At 43.8% G+C, this 23564-nt stretch overlaps 2 protein-coding genes across 2 annotated transcripts in view; both read right to left on the reverse strand.

Moving 5' to 3' along the window:
* pomp (proteasome maturation protein) overlaps positions 1-23564 on the reverse strand; it is a 102972-nt gene that overhangs the window by 65703 nt on the left and 13705 nt on the right. The gene's annotated exons all lie outside the window — the stretch shown is intronic.
* Positions 12558-22677, reverse strand: dph2 (diphthamide biosynthesis 2). Its single transcript, XM_083778095.1, has 7 exons — positions 22444-22677; positions 19711-19875; positions 19145-19257; positions 17992-18212; positions 16697-17359; positions 15771-15959; positions 12558-13610 (listed from the first exon to the last, which is right to left on the reverse strand). Exons 2-7 carry the CDS (start codon positions 19858-19860, stop codon positions 13486-13488), a joined length of 1461 nt encoding a protein of 486 aa, XP_083634221.1. The 5' UTR covers positions 19861-19875; positions 22444-22677; the 3' UTR covers positions 12558-13485.

The raw sequence follows: 23564 nt of genomic DNA on the forward strand, positions 1-23564 counted from the left end.
GCATGGCAGGGGCGTCCTCCTCCCTGAGCCAGGCGTACACCTGACCGCATACCTGAAGGGCCAGCAGTCCACTCCACACCTCTCATTGACTCGTTTTATAGATAGCTACAGCTACTATGGTGGTACGGCCCTGACCTTACAAACCGGCATTCCGAAACATTCCGGTTATTTAAATGCATGGAGTGAGGGGTTAAAGGTACTTCTGTTGCAAAGAGAGAAAAGTGTGTTGGAAGGAAGAAGAGTGGAAGCCAGCACACGTGTCTCAGAGTAGAGAAAGATACATATTTGGGGATCCTGATCCCCAACCACTTCCTGGGTGCTGAATTAATAGCACCCACTATTGTACCATCTTGCTGACTTGTGCTCTCATTGTGTGGTTTGGTTTCAGTGCGGTTCTGTACGTAAATGTATTGCGTTTGCATTGACAGTGATATTAAAAACTGATATTAGAACATTCACATATTTGAGTGTCCACTATTGGGTGCACGTGTGAGAAAGAATTCCTGGGAGTGTGCGTGTGTCCCGCCAGGCTCATACATCAAAGTGCGTGTGTTTACAAGCATTAATCTCATCTCATCTCATCACCTGTGATTCAGGGGCAAGCGCTCCACAGCGACAGACTGGTAAAAATAACACGCACCTACAAAATCCTCGATTACGACTTTGTGCGACTCTGTCAAGGGGTTTTAGTGTTCAGTACTGCATGTGCCCGTCTATCCTTTCTCTCCATCATCTCTCTGTGACTTAAAGTCTTTACACGCTGAGGGACATGACAAATAAACGGGCCTCGGTTCCCTTTGGGATGGGGTTAGCAGGACGGGACCACTTCGACCATTTTCAATCTATTTTCGTATATAATTAGTCCTGTCACTTACACACTATTAACATTAACACAGAGCTGTCCAGAGACACACTATAGTAGTGAACTATACGATTGTGGAATAAAATGTGGCATTCATTAAAAAAAAAGATTTGGAGATAAAAATAAATAAAAAATAACTGTCTTCCCAACAGCAATGCTTAATAATAATCGCAAACACAACAGAAGATGATGTCTTAGGAAGAAGATGTTCCTGACTTCATTGGAAAGGCCATTTCGGAGACATTATAATGAAAGGAATAGAATTCAAAACTGTGTATTTGCTCAGTTTTTAAAAATATAATAATTATTAAAAAGAAAATACTCATGTACCGAGCAAATACACAGTGTGCGGGTGTATTCTATTCCTTTCATTGATGTCCATTGGCCGACACCTGTGCATACGCCTGATTTCTAGGTGTGCAAAACTTTTTTTTCCTACAGGAGACATTTTAATAAAACATTATGGGACCTCAATATTTAGGCGGCATGCTCTCACGTGATGTGCGTGTGTCTGTGTGAGCGCGTGCAGTGGCTTTATTTTTTGTACGCATGCTCATGAAATGAGCCTTTAAGACTGCGTGTGACTATGTCTGTGCATGAAAGATTATCAAGCCAGTTGACAGCCAAATAAAATGAAAGGCATGAGTAATCTTTGCTATGATAGTAACAGTAATGTGCACAGACACACACACGCACTCGGCACACGCACACGCACACACACACACGCACACGCGTGCACACACACACACAGATAAGACCTGTGCCTGGCCTAATCCAACTTCCAAGCAGACTAGTTTTGCCTGTATGATCAGCTGCCTGTGTGGATTTGGGTAAACACCACGTGGTGTGCACATGGGAGAGCGAGAGAGAGAGAGAGAGAGAGAGCAAATAGAGCGTCGCAGTCCCGCCCCCTTTCATGACGACACCAGGCCCAGGAAATAATTCCCAATGCATTTCCCCCATAGTCATTTCAAAAAGTATTTATTTAAAGACCTTTTAAGCGTCGTAAGAAGCCAACTCGAGTTGTGACAAATCATGACAAAAAACACACAATATTTTGAAGTAAAACAACAACAAAAAGTGTTGTAACCTGCCGTTTTTTTCTTCTTTCTAATTATTTGTTCGGCCCAAAACATTGTGTTTATTGTCATGGTTTGTCACGACAAGAGTTGGCTTTGTCCGCGGCGTAAATGTCTTTAAATAAATACTTTCTGAAAAGTCTATGAGGAAAATGAACGGGGAATTCTTTTCCGGGTCTCTCGAGGGGGAGCGGGACTGTGACACTCTATTGTTCATGCTTTCTACAGCAGTGGTTCCCAAACACTGGGCCGGGACCCATTCGCAGGTCAGTAAATATCCCATTTTCTTTTCCTACATAAAACAATTATATTTCAAAAGATTTTCAGCTCCACAATCTTTATTTTTTTCAGATCCGCGGAACGCAGAGAATCATGAGGCTGGAACCCAGGCTACTTTTAATTGGTGCTCCTGTGCTTTTAACTGTTGCCAAGTTCTATTCTATTATGCCTATTATTTCCACATTATATTATTGGTATGCGGTGGAGAGCATTCTAACCATAGATATTAAAAAAAAATAGTAGCTGCAGTTGGTTGGAGCGATGTGTGTTGAAGGAAGAATTTACACTGGGGAAGGAAGTATGCCGGAAGTGTGGAAGGCACATTACGTCACTTAAGTGATTACTGGCCAATCACAGCGCATCATTTCCGCTCAGCACATACGCTCCAGAGCCTGAAAGGGCGTCTACGTTTATATGTCTATGGCTGTGTGTCATGGAAGCTGCTCTGAGGCAGACAGCGGGTGCTGAAGTCTGCCCTAAAGATCATTGGATGCAGCCTTCCTGCCCTCGGTGACATTTACCATCGACAGGTGTAGGAATAAGGCTGCCACTACCAGCATCATGAAGGATGCACACGGTCTGTTTGTGACCCTAGTATACAGGGAGACTACAGATCCAAGTGTTATTTATCCTCATTTGTTTTGTTTTTACTTTGTTTGTTCTATACTGTATATTTTGATGGAAATGCTTCTCAAGTAAAAATGTACTTGTAACCGAGTTTTTCCAACTTACTTTATAGTGAAAGAATCCGAGTACTGCTTCTACGACTGTCTGCTTCTTCAAATAGAGTGCAGTACTTTCATCCGACGGAGCATTGGTCCGAACGACAACCTACCTCCTCCCTCACCCTAACCCTAACCTCCCCCGGGGCAGACACCTAAACCTAACCGCAACCTTCTCCCGACCCGCAGCGCACCTCGGAGCATTGCCCCGTCGGAGCAATGCTCTGTCGGATGATAGTATGCCTCCCCTTCAAATACACACATGAATGACTAAGCTCTAATCAGTAATAGGAGATAACAAGGTCAGAGGCACTACTTAGAAGGTGGCGGTGTTCTCAAACCTTTTCAGGCTGTCACCCCCCAAACATAATCCTATTTGAACTGGGAAGTGGGAACCCCCCCAAGATAATCCTATTTGAACTGGGAACCCCCCAAAATAATATCTGAACTCGGAACGCCCCACCCTGACAGGCACTTGGAATTGTAGGAGTTGAGGCGTTACATTTAGTTTGACTGTGGAAATAGCAGATCTAGAATTAAGCTGACAATTGCTTGCGTTGCTAAGTTGCTATGAACTTGCAGATTGGCTATTGTCACAATTTCTGTGTCATGTTCCGAGTTGGCTTTGTTCGAGCCTTACAGATCTTTAACCCATTCTGACCGGGCAACCAATTTGGTGTCAGCATCATGTTATGCTTTAGCTATTTAAAAATAGCAGATCTACAAGCTCATATCGCGCCACCGAGTGGCGCGATACGAGCTTGTAGGTCTGCTATTTTTGAAAAATCGAAGGGCGATGCACGGGCAGGCCTGTGGTACAGTAGAGATGGACATTGAGTATAAGGACAGGCCTGTGGTACAGTAGATGGACATTGAGTATAAGGACAGGCCTGTGGTACAGTAGATGGACATTGAGTATACGGACAGGCCTGTGGTACAGTAGAGATGGACATTGAGTATACGGACAGGCCTGTGGTACAGTAGAGATGGACATTGAGTATACGGACAGGCCTGTGGTACAGTAGATGGACATTGAGTATACAGTAAGGACAGGCCTGTGGTACAGTAGAGATGGACATTGAGTATAAGGACAGGCCTGTGGTACAGTAGATGGACATTGAGTATAAGGACAGGCCTGTGGTACAGTAGAGATGGACATTGAGTATAAGGACAGGCCTGTGGTACAGTAGATGGACATTGAGTATACAGTAAGGACAGGCCTGTGGTACAGTAGATGGACATTGAGTATACGGACAGGCCTGTGGTACAGTAGATGGACATTGAGTATACGGACAGGCCTGTGGTACAGTAGATGGACATTGAGTATACGGACAGGCCTGTGGTACAGTAGATGGACATTGAGTATAAGGACAGGCCTGTGGTACAGTAGATGGACATTGAGTATAAGGACAGGCCTGTGGTACAGTAGATGGACATTGAGTATAAGGACAGGCCTGTGGTACAGTAGATGGACATTGAGTATAAGGACAGGCCTGTGGTACAGTAGATGGACATTGAGTATACGGACAGGCCTGTGGTACAGTAGATGGACATTGAGTATACGGACAGGCCTGTGGTACAGTAGATGGACATTGAGTATACAGTAAGGACAGGCCTGTGGTACAGTAGAGATGGACATTGAGTATAAGGACAGGCCTGTGGTACAGTAGATGGACATTGAGTATGAGGACAGGCCTGTGGTACAGTAGAGATGGACATTGAGTATACAGTAAGGACAGGCCTGTGGTACAGTAGATGGACATTGAGTATAAGGACAGGCCTGTGGTACAGTAGAGATGGACATTGAGTATACGGACAGGCCTGTGGTACAGTAGAGATGGACATTGAGTATAAGGACAGGCCTGTGGTACAGTAGATGGACATTGAGTATAAGGACAGGCCTGTGGTACAGTAGATGGACATTGAGTATAAGGACAGGCCTGTGGTACAGTAGATGGACATTGAGTATACGGACAGGCCTGTGGTACAGTAGATGGACATTGAATATAAGGACAGGCCTGTGGTACAGTAGATGGACATTGAGTATAAGGACAGGCCTGTGGTACAGTAGATGGACATTGAGTATAAGGACAGGCCTGTGGTACAGTAGATGGACATTGAGTATAAGGACAGGCCTGTGGTACAGTAGATGGACATTGAATATAAGGACAGGCCTGTGGTACAGTAGATGGACATTGAGTATAAGGACAGGCCTGTGGTACAGTAGATGGACATTGAGTAGTCGGACAGGCCTGTGGTACAGTAGAGATGGACATTGAGTATAAGGACAGGCCTGTGGTACAGTAGATGGACATTGAGTATAAGGACAGGCCTGTGGTACAGTAGAGATGGACATTGAGTATAAGGACAGGCCTGTGGTACAGTAGATGGACATTGAGTATAAGGACAGGCCTGTGGTACAGTAGAGATGGACATTGAGTATAAGGACAGGCCTGTGGTACAGTAGAGATGGACATTGAGTATAAGGACAGGCCTGTGGTACAGTAGATATGGACATTGAGTATAAGGACAGGCCTGTGGTACAGTAGAGATGGACATTGAGTATAAGGACAGGCCTGTGGTACAGTAGATGGACATTGAGTATAAGGACAGGCCTGTGGTACAGTAGAGATGGACATTGAGTATAAGGACAGGCCTGTGGTACAGTAGAGATGGACATTGAGTATAAGGACAGGCCTGTGGTACAGTAGAGATGGACATTGAGTATAAGGACAGGCCTGTGGTACAGTAGAGATGGACATTGAGTATACGGACAGGCCTGTGGTACAGTAGATGGACATTGAGTATAAGGACAGGCCTGTGGTACAGTAGAGATGGACATTGAGTATAAGGACAGGCCTGTGGTACAGTAGAGATGGACATTGAGTATAAGGACAGGCCTGTGGTACAGTAGAGATGGACATTGAGTATACGGACAGGCCTGTGGTACAGTAGATGGACATTGAGTATAAGGACAGGCCTGTGGTACAGTAGATGGACATTGAGTATAAGGACAGGCCTGTGGTACAGTAGATGGACATTGAGTATACGGACAGGCCTGTGGTACAGTAGATGGACATTGAGTATACGGACAGGCCTGTGGTACAGTAGAGATGGACATTGAGTATAAGGACAGGCCTGTGGTACAATAGATGGACATTGAGTATAAGGACAGGCCTGTGGTACAATAGATGGACATTGAGTATAAGGACAGGCCTGTGGTACAGTAGATGGACATTGAGTATAAGGACAGGCCTGTGGTACAGTAGAGATGGACATTGAGTATAAGGACAGGCCTGTGGTACAGTAGATGGACATTGAGTATAAGGACAGGCCTGTGGTACAGTAGATGGACATTGAGTATACGGACAGGCCTGTGGTACAGTAGATGGACATTGAGTATACGGACAGGCCTGTGGTACAGTAGATATGGACATTGAGTATAAGGACAGGCCTGTGGTACAGTAGATGGACATTGAGTATAAGGACAGGCCTGTGGTACAGTAGATGGACATTGAGTATATGGACAGGCCTGTGGTACAGTAGAGATGGACATTGAGTATAAGGACAGGCCTGTGGTACAGTAGATGGACATTGAGTATATGGACAGGCCTGTGGTACAGTAGAGATGGACATTGAGTATAAGGACAGGCCTGTGGTACAGTAGATGGACATTGAGTATATGGACAGGCCTGTGGTACAGTAGATGGACATTGAGTATACGGACAGGCCTGTGGTACAGTAGATGGACATTGAGTATACGGACAGGCCTGTGGTACAGTAGATGGACATTGAGTATACGGACAGGCCTGTGGTACAGTAGAGATGGACATTGAGTATACGGACAGGCCTGTGGTACAGTAGATGGACATTGAGTATAAGGACAGGCCTGTGGTACAGTAGAGATGGACATTGAGTATAAGGACAGGCCTGTGGTACAGTAGATGGACATTGAGTATATGGACAGGCCTGTGGTACAGTAGATGGACATTGAGTATACGGACAGGCCTGTGGTACAGTAGATGGACATTGAGTATACGGACAGGCCTGTGGTACAGTAGATGGACATTGAGTATACGGACAGGCCTGTGGTACAATAGATGGACATTGAGTATAAGGACAGGCCTGTGGTACAGTAGATGGACATTGAGTATACGGACAGGCCTGTGGTACAGTAGATGGACATTGAGTATAAGGACAGGCCTGTGGTACAGTAGATGGACATTGAGTATAAGGACAGGCCTGTGGTACAGTAGATGGACATTGAGTATACGGACAGGCCTGTGGTACAGTAGATGGACATTGAGTATAAGGACAGGCCTGTGGTACAGTAGATGGACATTGAGTATAAGGACAGGCCTGTGGTACAGTAGATGGACATTGAGTATACGGACAGGCCTGTGGTACAGTAGATGGACATTGAGTATACGGACAGGCCTGTGGTACAGTAGATGGACATTGAGTATACGGACAGGCCTGTGGTACAGTAGATGGACATTGAGTATAAGGACAGGCCTGTGGTACAGTAGAGATGGACATTGAGTATAAGGACAGGCCTGTGGTACAGTAGATGGACATTGAGTATACGGACAGGCCTGTGGTACAGTAGATGGACATTGAGTATAAGGACAGGCCTGTGGTACAGTAGAGATGGACATTGAGTATAAGGACAGGCCTGTGGTACAGTAGATGGACATTGAGTATAAGGACAGGCCTGTGGTACAATAGATGGACATTGAGTATAAGGACAGGCCTGTGGTACAGTAGAGATGGACATTGAGTATAAGGACAGGCCTGTGGTACAGTAGATATGGACATTGAGTATAAGGACAGGCCTGTGGTACAGTAGAGATGGACATTGAGTATAAGGACAGGCCTGTGGTACAGTAGAGATGGACATTGAGTATAAGGACAGGCCTGTGGTACAGTAGAGATGGACATTGAGTATAAGGACAGGCCTGTGGTACAGTAGATGGACATTGAGTATAAGGACAGGCCTGTGGTACAGTAGAGATGGACATTGAGTATAAGGACAGGCCTGTGGTACAGTAGAGATGGACATTGAGTATAAGGACAGGCCTGTGGTACAGTAGAGATGGACATTGAGTATAAGGACAGGCCTGTGGTACAGTAGATATGGACATTGAGTATAAGGACAGGCCTGTGGTACAGTAGAGATGGACATTGAGTATAAGGACAGGCCTGTGGTACAGTAGAGATGGACATTGAGTATAAGGACAGGCCTGTGGTACAGTAGATGGACATTGAGTATAAGGACAGGCCTGTGGTACAGTAGAGATGGACATTGAGTATAAGGACAGGCCTGTGGTACAGTAGATGGACATTGAGTATACGGACAGGCCTGTGGTACAGTAGATGGACATTGAGTATACAGTAAGGACAGGCCTGTGGTACAGTAGAGATGGACATTGAGTATACAGTAAGGACAGGCCTGTGGTACAGTAGAGATGGACATTGAGTATAAGGACAGGCCTGTGGTACAGTAGATGGACATTGAGTATAAGGACAGGCCTGTGGTACAGTAGAGATGGACATTGAGTATAAGGACAGGCCTGTGGTACAGTAGAGATGGACATTGAGTATAAGGACAGGCCTGTGGTACAGTAGATGGACATTGAGTATAAGGACAGGCCTGTGGTACAGTAGAGATGGACATTGAGTATAAGGACAGGCCTGTGGTACAGTAGAGATGGACATTGAGTATAAGGACAGGCCTGTGGTACAGTAGAGATGGACATTGAGTATACGGACAGGCCTGTGGTACAGTAGAGATGGACATTGAGTATACGGACAGGCCTGTGGTACAGTAGAGATGGACATTGAGTATAAGGACAGGCCTGTGGTACAGTAGAGATGGACATTGAGTATACGGACAGGCCTGTGGTACAGTAGAGATGGACATTGAGTTCTTTATTTAAATACTGACAACGTTTCGATCTGTTAGATCGAAAGATTTAGTGCACTAGTTAAAAACATTTTATTTTAAAATCTAATTAAATCTTCTGAACAGACTATATTCACATCAATATGTCTGGGTCCCCACCCACTCACTCAGGGTTGACGAGTCACACCTGTAGTGATGGGAGGGGCACCAAAATGTGGTGTTTTTGATTGGGTAATGGGGGCACTCCCTTATTATAAATGTACAAACTTGTGTGTATGTTCACATGACCTGATGAAGATCTAACAGATCGAAACGTTGTCAGTATTTAAATAAAGAACGTCTTGCTAGTACCTATGGTGTGCGGGCTCCATCCAATTCACTTAAGTTTCTTTTAGCCCAGCACCCAGCCTGTCGATGTGCGTATTCTACGTCTGCACAAGGACAAGCTGTACCATAAACAATAGCTATCAGGCCTAAGAGAGACATCTCGTCTCTTACTGTACGTCATATAATGTATCATAGCCAGGGCACGAGGATGAATAACATGAGATGAACATCATAATGTATACTGGAAATAAGGTTACACAACCATTCATAATAACGTATTGGTAAAGTCACTTTTTGATGGTCTCTGCAGGTGTGTGTGTGTTTCTTACCGCTCAGGTGCAGCTCTCTGATTCCAATATTCGTATAGATTCTGTTCATTATTCTTTATTTCTATTTAAATGTAGTTAACCCATTCTGACCGGGCACCCATTTTGGTGTTGGCATCATGTTATGCTTTAGCTATTGAAAAATAGCAGATCTACAAGCTCATATCGCACCACCGAATGGCGCGATACGAGCTTGTAGTTCTGCTATTTTTGAAAAATCTAAGAACGACTGACATTTTTAGAATCTGATCTCAGGTCAGAATGGGTTCATCGGACCAGTGTGTATCCAGTGGAAAACCTCGTATGAATCTGATCTCAGGTCAGAATTGGTTAAAACAAGTTGAATGATCTTTGTGTACAGATAGATGTACGTAATGGTCTGCCTTGCCTCAACCCATTGAGTCCCCAATGGAACACAAATCAGATGTACGAGGGGGATGGTTGTATACCAGTTAACCCATTTAGACCTGAGGACCATTCTACAAAAAGGCTTTTTTGACAGTTTTCTGAAAAACCAATGTTTTTATGTCAGTGGTGCTCAAACATTTTCATGTCAAGGACCCCCAGAATGATCTGTATTTGGCCAAGGACCCAAAAAAGCATCTGCTATTTTTCCATAGCTAAAGTGTAACATAATGTTCAAAACACCAAACGCCCAGAATGGTTTAAGATACATTTTGATACAAGTCAAAATGTACATGTTACCTAAGCTTAAGCCAATATTGAGTTGACCCACATGAAGTTTAATTCTACATTCAGGTGTAAAATAAATAATCATGCGTTTCATTGGCCATTTAAAGTGCAGGGAGTACTCCCTCTGGTGGAGTGTCTATGAATAGATAAATGGAGTCATTTCTGCTCGTTGTGATTGTGAATAGAATCTCTGAGCAGAAATAATATGCTCAACAGTGATCCCCTCTTATAAGAGCTGTAAAATGGATTTAACTGAATCTATCATTGCATTGTGGTATTAAATCATTGTATATTGTATATTGTACAGAAGCAAATACTGGTCTAATGTTATTCAATCTCGCAACAAGGTGTTGTGAGCTTGTCAGGGTCCCCAGCTCAAAAAAGATTATTTTGGGGCCCAGTTCTAATGTGGTTATGTTGGGGGTCCCCAGTTCATCTGTGGTTATTTTGGGGGGTCCACAGTTCATCTGTGGTTATTTTGGGGGGTCCACAGTTCATCTGTGGTTATTTTGGGGGGTCCACAGCTCATCTGTGGTTATTTTGGGGGGTCCACAGCTCATCTGTGGTTATTTTGGGGGGTCCACAGTTCATCTGTGGTTATTTTGGGGGGTCCACAGTTCATCTGTGGTTATTTTGGGGGGTCCACAGCTCATCTGTGGTTATTTTGGGGGGTCCACAGTTCATCTGTGGTTATTTTGGGGGGTCCACAGCTCATCTGTGGTTATTTTGGGGGGTCCACAGTTCATCTGTGGTTATTTTGGGGGGTCCACAGCTCATCTGTGGTTATTTTGGGGGGTCCCCAGTTCATCTGTGGTTATTTTGGGGGGTCCCGTTCATCTGTGGTTATTTTGGGGGGTCCCCAGTTCTAAAGTGGTTATTTTGAGGGCTACCCAGTTCAAATGTGATTATTTTGGGGGTCCCCAGTTCATCTGTGGTTATTTTGGGGGGTCCCCAGTTCATCTGTGGTTATTTTGGGGGGGCCCAGTTCATCTGTGGTTATTTTGGGGGGTCCCCAGTTCTAAAGTGGATATTTTGAGGGATACCCAGTTCAAATGTGATTATTTTGGGGGTCCCCAGTTCATCTGTGATTATTTTGGGGGGCCCCAGTTCATCTGTGGTTATTTTGGGGGCCCCCAGTTCATCTGTGGTTATTTTGGGACCCCCCAGTTCATCTGTGGTTATTTGGGGGGTCCCCAGTTCATCTGTGGTTATTTTGGGACCCCCCAGTTCATCTGTGGTTATTTGGGGGGTCCCCAGTTCATCTGTGGTTATTTGGGGGGCCCCAGTTCATCTGTGGTTATTTTATAATAAATCTTAATTGAATTGAATACATATGGGATTAACTCTTACAACAGATGTTTTTTTTCTCAGGCTGACATAACTTCTCTATCTAGCATAAGCAGCAAACTCTGATTGATCAAAGCTATCAATGACAATTTGTTTGAATTTTTAGGCGGCCTGCTGCATGCCGTCGCTTTTGTTAGTTGTATTGTTCCGCCACTTCTCGCAGTTCTGGCTTAACTGTGCAGTCGCTTTTCCCCCCTTCATTTGTTTTTTATTAAACTTGGGAGGGCGGCTGTGACTCAGAGACTAGAGTGGGTCGTCCAATGATCCGTGGGTCGGCGGTTCGAATCCCGGCTCCTGTCCACATGTCGAAGTGTCCTTGCTGGGCAAGACACTGAACCCCACATTGCCTCCAGTGGTTGCCACCATTGGTGTGTGAATGTGGGAAGTGAGGACGCTGGCGTTGACTGTTCGCCGCTTCACCTCCCAATGTATGAATGAATGGACCATTGTAAGCACTTGAGTAGGCATGTAGTGCATAGAAAAGCGCTATAAAATGCAATCCATTATTATTATTATTATTATTTTGATAGAGGGATATACATGCCAAACTGAAAAGACATGAAAATCACAAGCATTGGCCAAAGAGTGGCGCTATATAGCAATCAATTGCAAAATGCTAACTTTGAACAGTCATAGCTCATAAACCGCTTGACCTACAGCCATGAAACTTCAATATATACTGTATGCCCTCTGACCTTTAGATCTCCCTCCATTTTGAATTCATCTCCTCCTGGGGTATTTTGAGCAATCTGCACGAAACTTTCAAAAACATTGGACCAATATCTAAAGAAAATGTTAGGATTTTGCTTTTCAAGTGAAAAATGTAAGCCTCTCTGAGCAAATGAATATTGCAGCTTTAAGAAAATTATTCTTCTGCCCCTAACAACATAAATGCAGAGTTACATTTTTAAACATTAAACATTGCAGTATGGTCATTCCAAATAGCATTGAAACCAGTCTTACTTTTTGCGAGAAGTTTATATGTTTGCAAACTTTGCACAATGATTCATGAGCAGGACAAAAGGTTAAAATAGACAAATCTACAGCTTGGCGATAGTGGTCTGTATCAAAACAGGACCACAGTGAGAATATAAATATCAATAATACATATTAACACTGCCATTGTCATGGATCATTTACAACTAATAACATTAATTACATGCTCCGTAGCTATTGACAAAATGGCAGATATACAAGTACATCTGCTAAAATCTTTAACCCATTTAGACCCGAGGCAGATTCTGAAAAGCAGAAAATGTATGTCGTTATATTCTGCGCATAGCAACGACCACCCCAAAAGGGGATTCCCGGATTGAAAAGGTATATAGTTATACGCATAGGGGTTCCCGATCTAGATGGGTATAAAGTGTGAGAAATACTGATTTGAGGGTTAGGGTTAGGCCTTTGTAGAATCTTAACCCATTTTGACCTGAGATCAGATTCTAAAAATGTCTTCTACATCCCGACAGTTTTCTGAAAAAGCTACAGTATGTTTCTATGTCAGTCGTTCTTCGATTTTTCAAAAATAGCAGAACCTACGAGCTTGTAGACCTGCTATTTTTCAATAGCTAAAGCATAGCATAATGCTAACACCAAAAGGGGTTAATGGGTGAAATGTTCATCAGGATGTTCCCTCCTCTTCATAAGCGATAGCAGCAGTGGCTCAGGGGTAGAGTGGCCGGTAGAACAGCCAGGTGGGAACCATGAGGTTCCCGGTTCGATCCCGGGCTTCCCCCAGAATTAGTGTCCTTGTCTCCTTGAGCAAGACTCTGAACCCCCTAATTGCTTCCGATGTGCAGGTTGGTGCCTTGCATGGTTTCCTCCGCCATCGGTGTGTGAACGGGTGCATGTAATGCACAATCTATGTAAAGCGCCTTGGATAATGGCGCTATATAAATGCACCATTTACCTCTCCTCTCCTCCCCTCCACTGCGTTCACCACAGATCAGGATGCTCCCTCCTCTTCATAAGCGATAGCTATGCCTCTCCTCCCCTCCACCGCCTTCACCACAGGCGTCTCTCCCAGCTTCCGTTCTAAACCCTGCCAGCTACGACCGGCCAAGAAGGACGCTGCAAGACATGAAAAAGATAAGTGTTTTTAACCATGCCTTATAAATGCCTCACATATTTAACTGTAAGGTCTTTAAGGACTTCAGTGTTTTGTACTATACAATTGTATAAGTACAGAACAAAGAATGTTTGTTTTTGCCATCCTTGTTGAACTTTAGGCAGGCCTAAAGTTCAATGGATTGTTCAAAGACTGAGCTTACGGTAAATCAGACTTTGCTACTAACACTAAGACTAAGTTGCTAAAATACTTTTAGTCTTACTAGAATTACTAAAATTACTAGGTTAGGTTTCTGGTTTAGGTTTATTCTAAGTGGGGAAACAAAGAACCTTTTTTGCATGGTGGGGAACATAGAACCTGGGTATTAAACACACATATTGGCCTGTAAGGTCTTTAAAGATCACGGGGCATGAACAAACGATATGAAAGTGCACCTCATTCCTGAATAAGAAATTGTGTAGCTTTAGTAATATTCACTTTGCGTGTCGATATACAGTACTCCTGACGACATTTATTATATCTCCGGGTGAATTGAAGCTGTATTAAAGTATACTGTACTACCCTGGATTTGAACCTGGGTCTCCTACGCACGTCACTGCAGACAATAGCTTGTTAGAGCCTGCCTGCTTTCTCAGGGGAGACATTTCATGTCTGTGTCAAACCAGAAACAATATTATGTGTCAAACCAGACACAGGATCTGAATGGTATATAGAAGAGCAGGGAGACCAAATACAACCACCCCAAGTTATATTGTATGAAGATACTCATACTAATGAAAAATAGCAGATCTACAAGCTCAAAGCGCACCACGAGCTTGTAGGTCTTCTATTTCTGAAAAATCGCGAAAATGTGGCACAAATCTTTGAATATATATTCTTTCAGAAGCCTTTTTGAGTGGTGCAACCACTCCTACAACCAGCTTGCAATGTCCTCGTACTTGTTTGTGTGTCTGTGTGTGTGTCTGTCTCGTACTTGTTTGTGTGTCTGTGTGAGCATGAGTATGTGACTTAATAATAGCAGTAGGGGGCGCCAGAAACAGTGAGAGGGGTAGTGACTCTAATGAGAGAGAGTGAGAGAGAGAGAGAGAGAGAGAGAGGGGGGGGGGGGGGGGGAGGGGGGAATTGCACCACTCAGTTCACACGTGTGTGCTTTTTTTTTTCATTTCGACGTCAGGTCTACCATACTCTACCATACAGATTGGACAAAATAACATTTAAGGTTAGATAATAGAGCTTCAATCGCACATTTTTTAAGGCCTTTAGTCTCCATTCCAGAATTCCAGAATACAACGGAACAGACTTAGGTGGTCTTTACACGAGAACGGTGTTCATAGAAAACGGCAAAAAATAGTATCGTTTGCTGGGGTCCCTTTAGACGAGAAGGGTGTTTTCAGGAGGTTGAAAAAGCAACAAAGTGAAAACACCTTCCAGAGTGTAAATATTCGAGAAGGCCGCTTCCTCCCGTCTCCATGTAAACAAGCAAAACGGTGAATCCGCAAAACGTATGACATCATGGCTCACGTTGGCTCACAACACCTATTCTTTCATACATGGATGCAGAGCCATATATGATATAATGGAGTTCCTACAATGAACAAGCCTCCCTCATCGCCTACAAAGCACCACTCATCAGTGAATAAAATGCCTTGTGATAGGCGGCAGCAGCTTTTATGTAGCCTAATGTATTATAAAATATACAACCATCCCGTGGCACACTCTGCCTGTCAGCCTGTGTGTCACTCCATGCGTTAGTAGAAAGCAGGCAGCGAGCGACGGCCACAACCCCGTTGTGGTCTGGAAGCGCCATTCAAAACCCTGATAGGGTTGTGTGAAGGGGGAGCTACCAGGTTCTTCTTAACTACAACCTATCTCAAACCCTCACCCTAAACCTAACCTCCCACGGGGCAGCACACCTAAACCTAACCTTAACCCATGTCTAACCAATGACTAGTCTAAACTAAGTATGCACCCCCAGCCCGTTACCGCCACCTTCCTACCTACCGGCGACATTATAGCGCCTTCATAAGTGTGCGTTCTCGTGTAAAGAGTCAATAAAAAATGAGAACGCAACACGGGACTTTGCCGTTTTATCTGGAGACCGTCGCCGTCTGAAAGAGGCCTAATTCTGCATGCAACATGTATATGTGTGTGTGTGCGTGTACCTGCAGCGTTGGTGTTGGCCACAGTGAGCGAGGGGTTCCTCAGGACCACCGAGGCGTCGGACGGTCGAGGCGGGGGTCCGTCGCGGATCATGTGCCGTGTTCGCAGCGCTCCGGTGATCAGCGACACGTCCGTGTCGTCGTCGTCACTCTCCTCCTCCTCGCCGGTCAAGGGCACGTGACTCAGCCCGCCTGGAACAGAGAGGGCAATGAATATCTATTTCATCCTTCAGTCGCTTTAGGACCTTCCCTACGTTCACATCTCGACTCACCTTTCATGCTTCTAAACTGTATGTGCCAGCAATGAACATATATGACACTGACATATTTGCAATGTATTTGTGCCCTTCTTTCCTCTGTTGCTAAACCCATTAAGAGCCGAGAACATATTCTACAATGTCTTCTAAATCATTTTCAGAAAAATCTGTTTTTCTGAAAGCCCTGTTTTTATATCAGTGGTTCTCAAACTATTTCATGTCAAGGACCCCCAGAATTATCTGTATTTGACTGAAAATATGTTGTTCCAGGGACTCTCCAGAAGCTAAGATTTGAGTTAAAGATGTTCACTGTGAAATAATAATATTCAAAGTTTCACGCCACATTTTCAAGGTTTTTTCAAAAATAGCAGATCACACCAGATATTTTTGGTGTGAAATATGCATACATTTGGCATCTTGCACTTATGATCTGCATATTGGTGATTATTAATCATGTAATGTAATGTTGAATGATGTAGTATATTTGCACCATTTACGATTCATTGTTCTCTATTTTTATTCACACAAGACCACCTGTCACTTGCTTTTGTGTGATGCTCATGATCTATTCATTAACGAAGAAGAAACAACACACACAAAAAAGTTAAAATATGGAGATTCCGGGCCGACAGCAATGATTTATAGGGTTTAAGCGGTCAGTATGTACAGTACCTGGCAGCAGGTGGCGAAAGTCCGTCACGTACTCCTCCGACCACTCCCTGTGCTTGTTGCAGGCCAGCTCCATCTCGAACGGCGTGACCACGGGCCTGTAGAACTCGCTGGAGTCCAGCAGGGAGTTCTCGGGGCAGGCGATGAGCACGTACACGTCGATCTCCAGGAAGTTGGCCAGCTTGGCCACGTTGATCTTGCCCATGGCGAACACGTAGCTCTTCTTGCCCGCCCTGCGGATGGCGCCCTTCAGCTGCTGGATGATGGCGAGGTAGTCCGCCACGCCCAGCGTGCCCACCAGGATGCCCACCACGTTGGCGTCCTTGGCTCGCTCCACGGCGTAGTAGCGCTTCATCAGGGCCCGGTTGACGCCCGCCGACTCGGCGCGGCCCGTCGCCGACGTCGGGTCGAAGGAGCAGAAAGAGCAGCCGTTCCACGTCATCATGAAGTTCCTCAAGGCCGGGGCGCCCTTGACGCCGACGAAGAACATGCCGTAGTCCTTGATGCTCGTGCCGCTTTTCAGGGCGAAGCGCCTGCCGAACTGGCAGACGACCTCGCCGTCGCTTTGGGCCTCGTCGCGTTGACCGTGACACTGTTCCCCGTCCACGAGGAGCGCTGAGGCGACCACGTTCTGATACTCTGGCGTCAGGAGGGCGAGGAGATCGTCTGAGTGAGGGAAGATATTGAGTTCACAACTTAGAACTAACAACCCTAAACCGAGGTGAAACAAACTCCCTTTGTTTAAACATTGACATACTAGAGTACGCGTGACTGTCTTATTAGCTACTAAACACAGTAAAGATAAGCCATGCTTATACAATCTGATGTATGGTCTTGGAAAAAAGAACATACAATAAGCAACCTTTTAATTGTATTTTAACCACATGCCAGTGATTCTATGTCTTCCACTACTTATCATCTAATTAATATCACATTCTAGGGAGGTCTCATCCAAAGTGAAACACTATTCCACTGTTTCAACCTCTTGGACAGTGGTGTACAGTAAGTACATTTACTTAAGTATAGTACTATAGTACTTTTGAGGTATTTGAACTTGACTTGAGCTTTTCCAATTTCCAATACTTAATTTAGGGCATTTGAAAATAGCCGTTCACAATGTGTCGCATCAAAAGATGTTTACATACATTTGAAAACTTGATGAAATGGGGACATTCTGCTGTTTGATGCCAAAACCTTTAGAATTCCGGAATTCTACTTACAGTATTGATACTTTTACTAAAGAAAAACACGCAAGTGCTCCCCCCCCCCCCCCCAACGCTGCTGTCGGAGCACCTTACCGATAACGTGGGCGTAGTTGACGTCGTACAGGACTACGACGTGACTCTGCGCGTCGGGATAGAGCTCTTTGAAGCACGCCGCGCACTTCTCCAGGTCCACGGGCCGCCTCTCGAAGACGTACATGAGCGGCAGCCTCCGGGAGGGGCTGAGGCACGCCCTGCCGTAGTGCACCATGCAGTCCGCTAACGTGTGCTCCGCTGCCACTTCGTCCACGCAGCAACTGACAACCGGCAACGGGAAGAGGAGGAGAGGTGAGTGAATGGCCGCGTCACAGAAATTGACAGCAACAAAATGGCAGTTTTTGTCATCTAGGAAGAGAAAGAACATCCGCACACTAGTTTCTAGAGCTCCATGAGACTTGCTTTATCCCATTTTGAATGAGAAATGTCTTCTACATCATGACAGTTTTCTGAAAAAGCTATGTTTTATGTCAGTCGTTTTCTAAAATAGCAGACCTACAAGCTTGCAATATTGCAACGTTTTGTCCTACTAGGTCTATACTACATAATACAAATATTGATAATATTGAGACAAATATTGGCCTGATGAAGACCTAGTAGGTCGAAACGTTGCCTCTAAATAAAGTAAGTCTCATGGAGCTCTAGAAACTAGTGTGCGGATGTTCTTTCTCTTCCTTGATGTTTGCCTTGATGCCTGACATCCAGCACTTGGCCTAAATATAGGCATTGAGATGTGCACACAATCTTGAGTTTTTGTCATCTGAAATGTTTTAGTCGTAGTCTAGTTTTAGTCGACTAAATATAGTAAGATTTCAGTCGACAGAATACAGTTACAAAAATGTATTTTGGCAGGCTTTACACTTGGTTGCATGCTGGAAATAGCCAATCTACAAGCTCATGTAGATCTGCTATTTTCAGAGCACAACACCAGTTGTCCAACCAAGTCTTTCTGTTTTTAGTTCTCCATTAGTCCTCTCCCTCACATTTTAGTGTAGTTTTGATTTGTTGATGAAATTGTCAGTATATTTAGCCTTTAGTCATCATAGCTTGGTTTTTCATTTTGTTTGTGTCAGGTAGTCGACAAACATTCTTTGCCAGTTCTAGTCAACAAAGTCAACACATGCTGCTTCATCTGTGTCTGCAAATGCAGATGGAAGTCTCCTGCAGTCGTGTTCCATGTACCCGCCGTTACCTGCCATAGGACGTGTCTCCGAGTATGTACGCTTTGGCTTGGGTTCCCTTCTCTATCTCGTCCGCTATGGCCACTGCATCGACCAGTAGCTCATCAGGAAACTGCAGGGCAACCTATACGGAGGATTTATGTGAAATCAAGTAAAAAATAAATAAAGTACCATACTGAAAGAAAGAAGTATACTGTATTTGAGGCAGAATTTAAGCATTTTAGTCTATAATAACCCATAGAACATTAGGATAATAAAACAGTGACCTTAATCCATTTTGGGTGTTTTAAACATTATGTTATAATTTAGCTATTGAAAAATAGCAGATCTACAAGCTCATACGAGCTTGTAGGTCTGCTATTTTTGAAAAATCGTAAAAATGTGGCACAAATCTTTGAATATATATTCTTTCAAAGTGAATGTTTTTAACTCAGGTCTAAATGGGTTAATGTCAAGCCTGAGAATAACAGAGTAACGCTATAACGCTCTTAACGTTACAGCGTCAAATCCTGCCTTTGCCTATTGAACACAGACAGTGAGTGCATTTCCCGGTATAACATGTGCCGCCAGCGCCTACCTTTTTGTACTGATTGTGACTGATGAAGTCACAGGTCTTCTTGATCTGATAAACCTCTTCCAGGCTCTCCAAAGGAACGCTGCTCTCCGCTGGTGCATCCAGCACGCGCTGAAGGACTGCCTCCGAGCTGCTGCTGAACGCATCCGTCATGACTCACACAAGAGGCTGTGAAATCAGTCAGTGGTACTTTGTTTAGTCGACAGAATGCTACAGAAATACACCGGGAATGACACGATCAAATGACAAACGTCATGAAGTAAATCCATGGTCAGTTTAGAATAAGAAAAAAAAAAACGTTGAAATGCTAGCTGCAAGCTACTACTCGGAGGACTGAGGACGATTTAAAAAAATCAGTAAAACAGTTTTCTGGAAAAACCTGTGTTTGTCCTATGCCCAGCGTTGTGTGTTTTTGTGAATTTGAGCGATGATCTGAAGATTGGCTGATCATCCCATAGCGTGGATTAATTGGCTGAACAAAGTACATATTGAGGATAAAATGTGAGGGCCGAAAATGTAAGACGGAAAAGTGAAGACGCAAATTGTGATTGGCCGGAATGAGATGACATATGATTATAAGAGCGCCCCTCACTTGAGTCACTTCACACAGGTATGAGTTTCGCTGTATCGGTGGTTCTCGTTTTCTCAAACCATTTCGTGTCATGGACCCCCAAAAAATGATATGTGTTGTGGAGATTCTCTACTGCCTTTGAGAGAATCGTGTTTTAAGTAAAGGACTGTAAAAGTGTAAAGCCCTTACGTAGAGGACAGTATATAAAGGTTAGCAGGTTTAGAAGGGACAATTAAAGCAGCCATTCGCTTAAATCCATGGGATTTCTCGGATAGTCCCTCGCAAGCTAGCTTGCAGATGTTATGTTATTCTGTGTGAGTAGGTCTTGGCGGAGAAGAGCCGGTAGATAGATAGATAGACTTTATTGTCACAACACATTACAAGTAACATGGGTGAAATTTGGTTGTGCAGACACTTATTGCAATTACGGGGATAGAGACAACAATCAGAGTTTACACCAGCTGCAGCCGTATTTCGGCGCTGCTATATACTTCTCAGAGCATCATCGAAAGCGACCGCCTTCTTTGAGTAGCTGAGAGAGGAGAGAGGTATTATAACGTTAACCTAACTCAGATATATTAGATTCTTACTTCATAATGCACTAGTACGTCCTCCTTCCTTGTCTGCTTCCATTCACTCTGTTTCATTTCATTATACATGCCGGTTTATATAAGGCGATGTGACGCCATGCTGTGACGTCACGCTTTCATGCTGGGCCTCGTTTCCCCGGCAACAATATGTATTTGGTCGTGGACCCCCGTCAGCCTCGTTTCCCCGGCAACAATATGTATTTGGTCGTGGACCCCCGTCAGCCTCGTTTCCCCAGCAACAATATGTATTTGGTCGTGGACCCCTGTCACAGGGCATGGAAAGTTAAAAATGTTTGAATTAAAAACAAATTTTGTGCACCTCTATGGACAACTTGGATCGTCCTCTCTGTAAAACCTTTGGTTTCTTTCACAAAATGTCCAACTTTTGCCGGTGCAAAAAAACACAGCAAAAGAAGAACACTTGTCTTCCAACGCTTCATATAGTTTATTGACAGAAAGTTGCCAATGCTCAATAGTGGACTTTTGTGAAACCACAGGTTTAAACATAAATACACAATAGAGTCACAATTCCGACATATCTTATCAGGGAAAAGGGAGTCTACTGCCTCGCCTCAGCCAAACAAGGCAAGCCCGCTATAGTCAACAAGGCCTGCAGTAGGCTATGCACTGGACAAATGTGCATGACATTATTTAAATTACCTAGAAATACGAGGCAATGACAGAGAGAAAAATCTACTTTTAACGACCGTCCGACAGGAGTTTTCATGTTGCATCAGCTGTATGTGCAAATTTGCCATCAGGGAAAATGGGCCCATTACAGAGATTTGGGGGGAGAACTGTCACTGTGTACTGAGCAGGGACACATCCAATCCGACCTTATTCCACAGGCAGATTATTATCACTACTACTACTAGTACTATTGCATTTGTACACTCTCAGGGGTTAGATTAAAACGATCAGTGTATTGATTTGAACTATACTTTCCTGTGCTTTGTTCTGCAAACTAGAAAAAAAGTTCCCTTAATGAAAAAGTTTGAGAACCACTGTACAAATACCCGTAGTTATGGGGGTCCATGAAATAAATAAAGTTTAAACGTTTGATAGCCGCAATTATTATACAGCAGCACTTCTCAAACAGTGGTCCGGGGACCACCAGTGGTCCTTGAAGGGGAACCAATTAAATGACCCATAAGAGCATAACGCATCCATTTGATGTTATATGCTCTTAAGAATATTATTGTTAAATATCTGCATTACTGACACAATTTGAGCATACGAAGAATTGTTATTTTTGATCAATGCATCTTATTTGTCAGTTATCTCTCTAGCCCTACAAGTCAGAACCCAATGCTACTGAAGTTTCTGACATTTCTGAGACCCAGGCGGTTCCGAGAGGGGCTATTATCTCTCCCCTAAATGCATGCGCGGTACCACATCATGGAATGTGGACAACATCTTATCCAACAATGACACACAAAATATACGCTTGAGGCTCAAATTCCGAGTAAATAATGGACCTTGATATGCATTATGAAAAGGCCGGATGAAAACCACTGAAGTTAACCTTTGATATCATACCCGCTATGAATGATGATGTTTGTACCGATCACTCACTGAATGTGTGTTGAAGTAGAGTAGAATAATCGGCCAGGCTCCGCAACTCCTCCTCATCATCATGACATCATCATCCCTCCGAGCCCTCACAGGAACATTAGTTGTGCTGTCGGCAACATGTCGTGTTCATGAATGCAGCGATCAGAGGGTTATTTAACATATATCTCAGTTGTTATTATCGTTTATATAGTTTAGTAAGTCCACACGTGCTGATCAGTCATCATGTCAAAATCATTGCCGTGACGTCCCGCACACCAACAACAACCTGGATGTAAATATCCGGTTTGAAGTTTGTAGTTCTAATGACTCACTACGGCCATCTAGCGGACAGGAGAGCTATAGCGCTTTGGGGGAAAGGGACATTTTATATTGCTTGTTTGTTTGTTTGTTTGTTTGTTTGTTTGTTTGTTTGTTTGTTTGTTTGTTTGTTTGTTTGTTTGATTGATTGATTGATTGATTGATTGATTGATTGATTGATTGATTGATTGATTGAAATCTTTATTTATTTCACAGAATGTAGAATGGGTACATTTCAAACGAAAGCACAAGTCGATACAAAAACTGCTACTTTGTGGGCGAAACCATGATAAGCAAATACACATTTCTATGAAAGAACAGGAAATCTATAAACAAAGATGTGTTTATTTCTATTATAAATCACCATTCATTCCTTCCTTCCTTCCTTCCTTTCTTTCTTCCTTTCTTCTATTAAAAAGCTCCTTAAACTGCATGTCATCTTGGGACCCCCATTGTACTAAAACACTAGTTTGCATTACGTGGAATGGAATGGAATGGAACTTTGCCAACTGACAGCAGGTAACAGTATCAGGAATAGAATGTTGTTTAGATTGAAAGACTACAAGAAATTGCCCCTGTTTTCCCCGTTAGAGCTGGGGTGGTGCTGGATGTACACATAACTTCTATACTTAAATAAAGTACAGTGCAATGCTACCACCTTGTGGGCAAAAGGCTGAATTACAGGAATAGTGTGTTTAACTTTGCATCTGGTTTGCAGTAGGCTATAGTCTAGAATCTAGATAACTATCACTAACTCAGTGCCTTCAAAGAGGAAAACACTAATAGCCAGAATATCAAACAAACATCAAGACCACATGCACGTG

This window comes from Protomyctophum parallelum (genome assembly GCF_964188405.1).
Source record: "Protomyctophum parallelum genome assembly, chromosome: 12".
In the NCBI taxonomy this organism is placed as follows: Eukaryota; Metazoa; Chordata; class Actinopteri; order Myctophiformes; family Myctophidae; genus Protomyctophum; species Protomyctophum parallelum.

What these genes read in the sequence shown, in the direction of transcription:
- dph2 (XM_083778095.1), bottom strand. Translation starts at nt 19,860, where the DNA reads ATGACGGATGCGTTCAGCAGCAGCTCGGAGGCAGTCCTTCAGCGCGTG. An exon ending in GGAGACACGTCCTATGGCAG is followed by an intron (nt 18,213 to 19,144) that starts GTAACGGCGGGT and finishes GCCGGTTGTCAG; the next exon opens with TTGCTGCGTGGACGAAGTGG. An exon ending in GGCCAACACCAACGCTGCAG is followed by an intron (nt 13,611 to 15,770) that starts GTACACGCACAC and finishes CATGTCTTGCAG; the next exon opens with CGTCCTTCTTGGCCGGTCGT.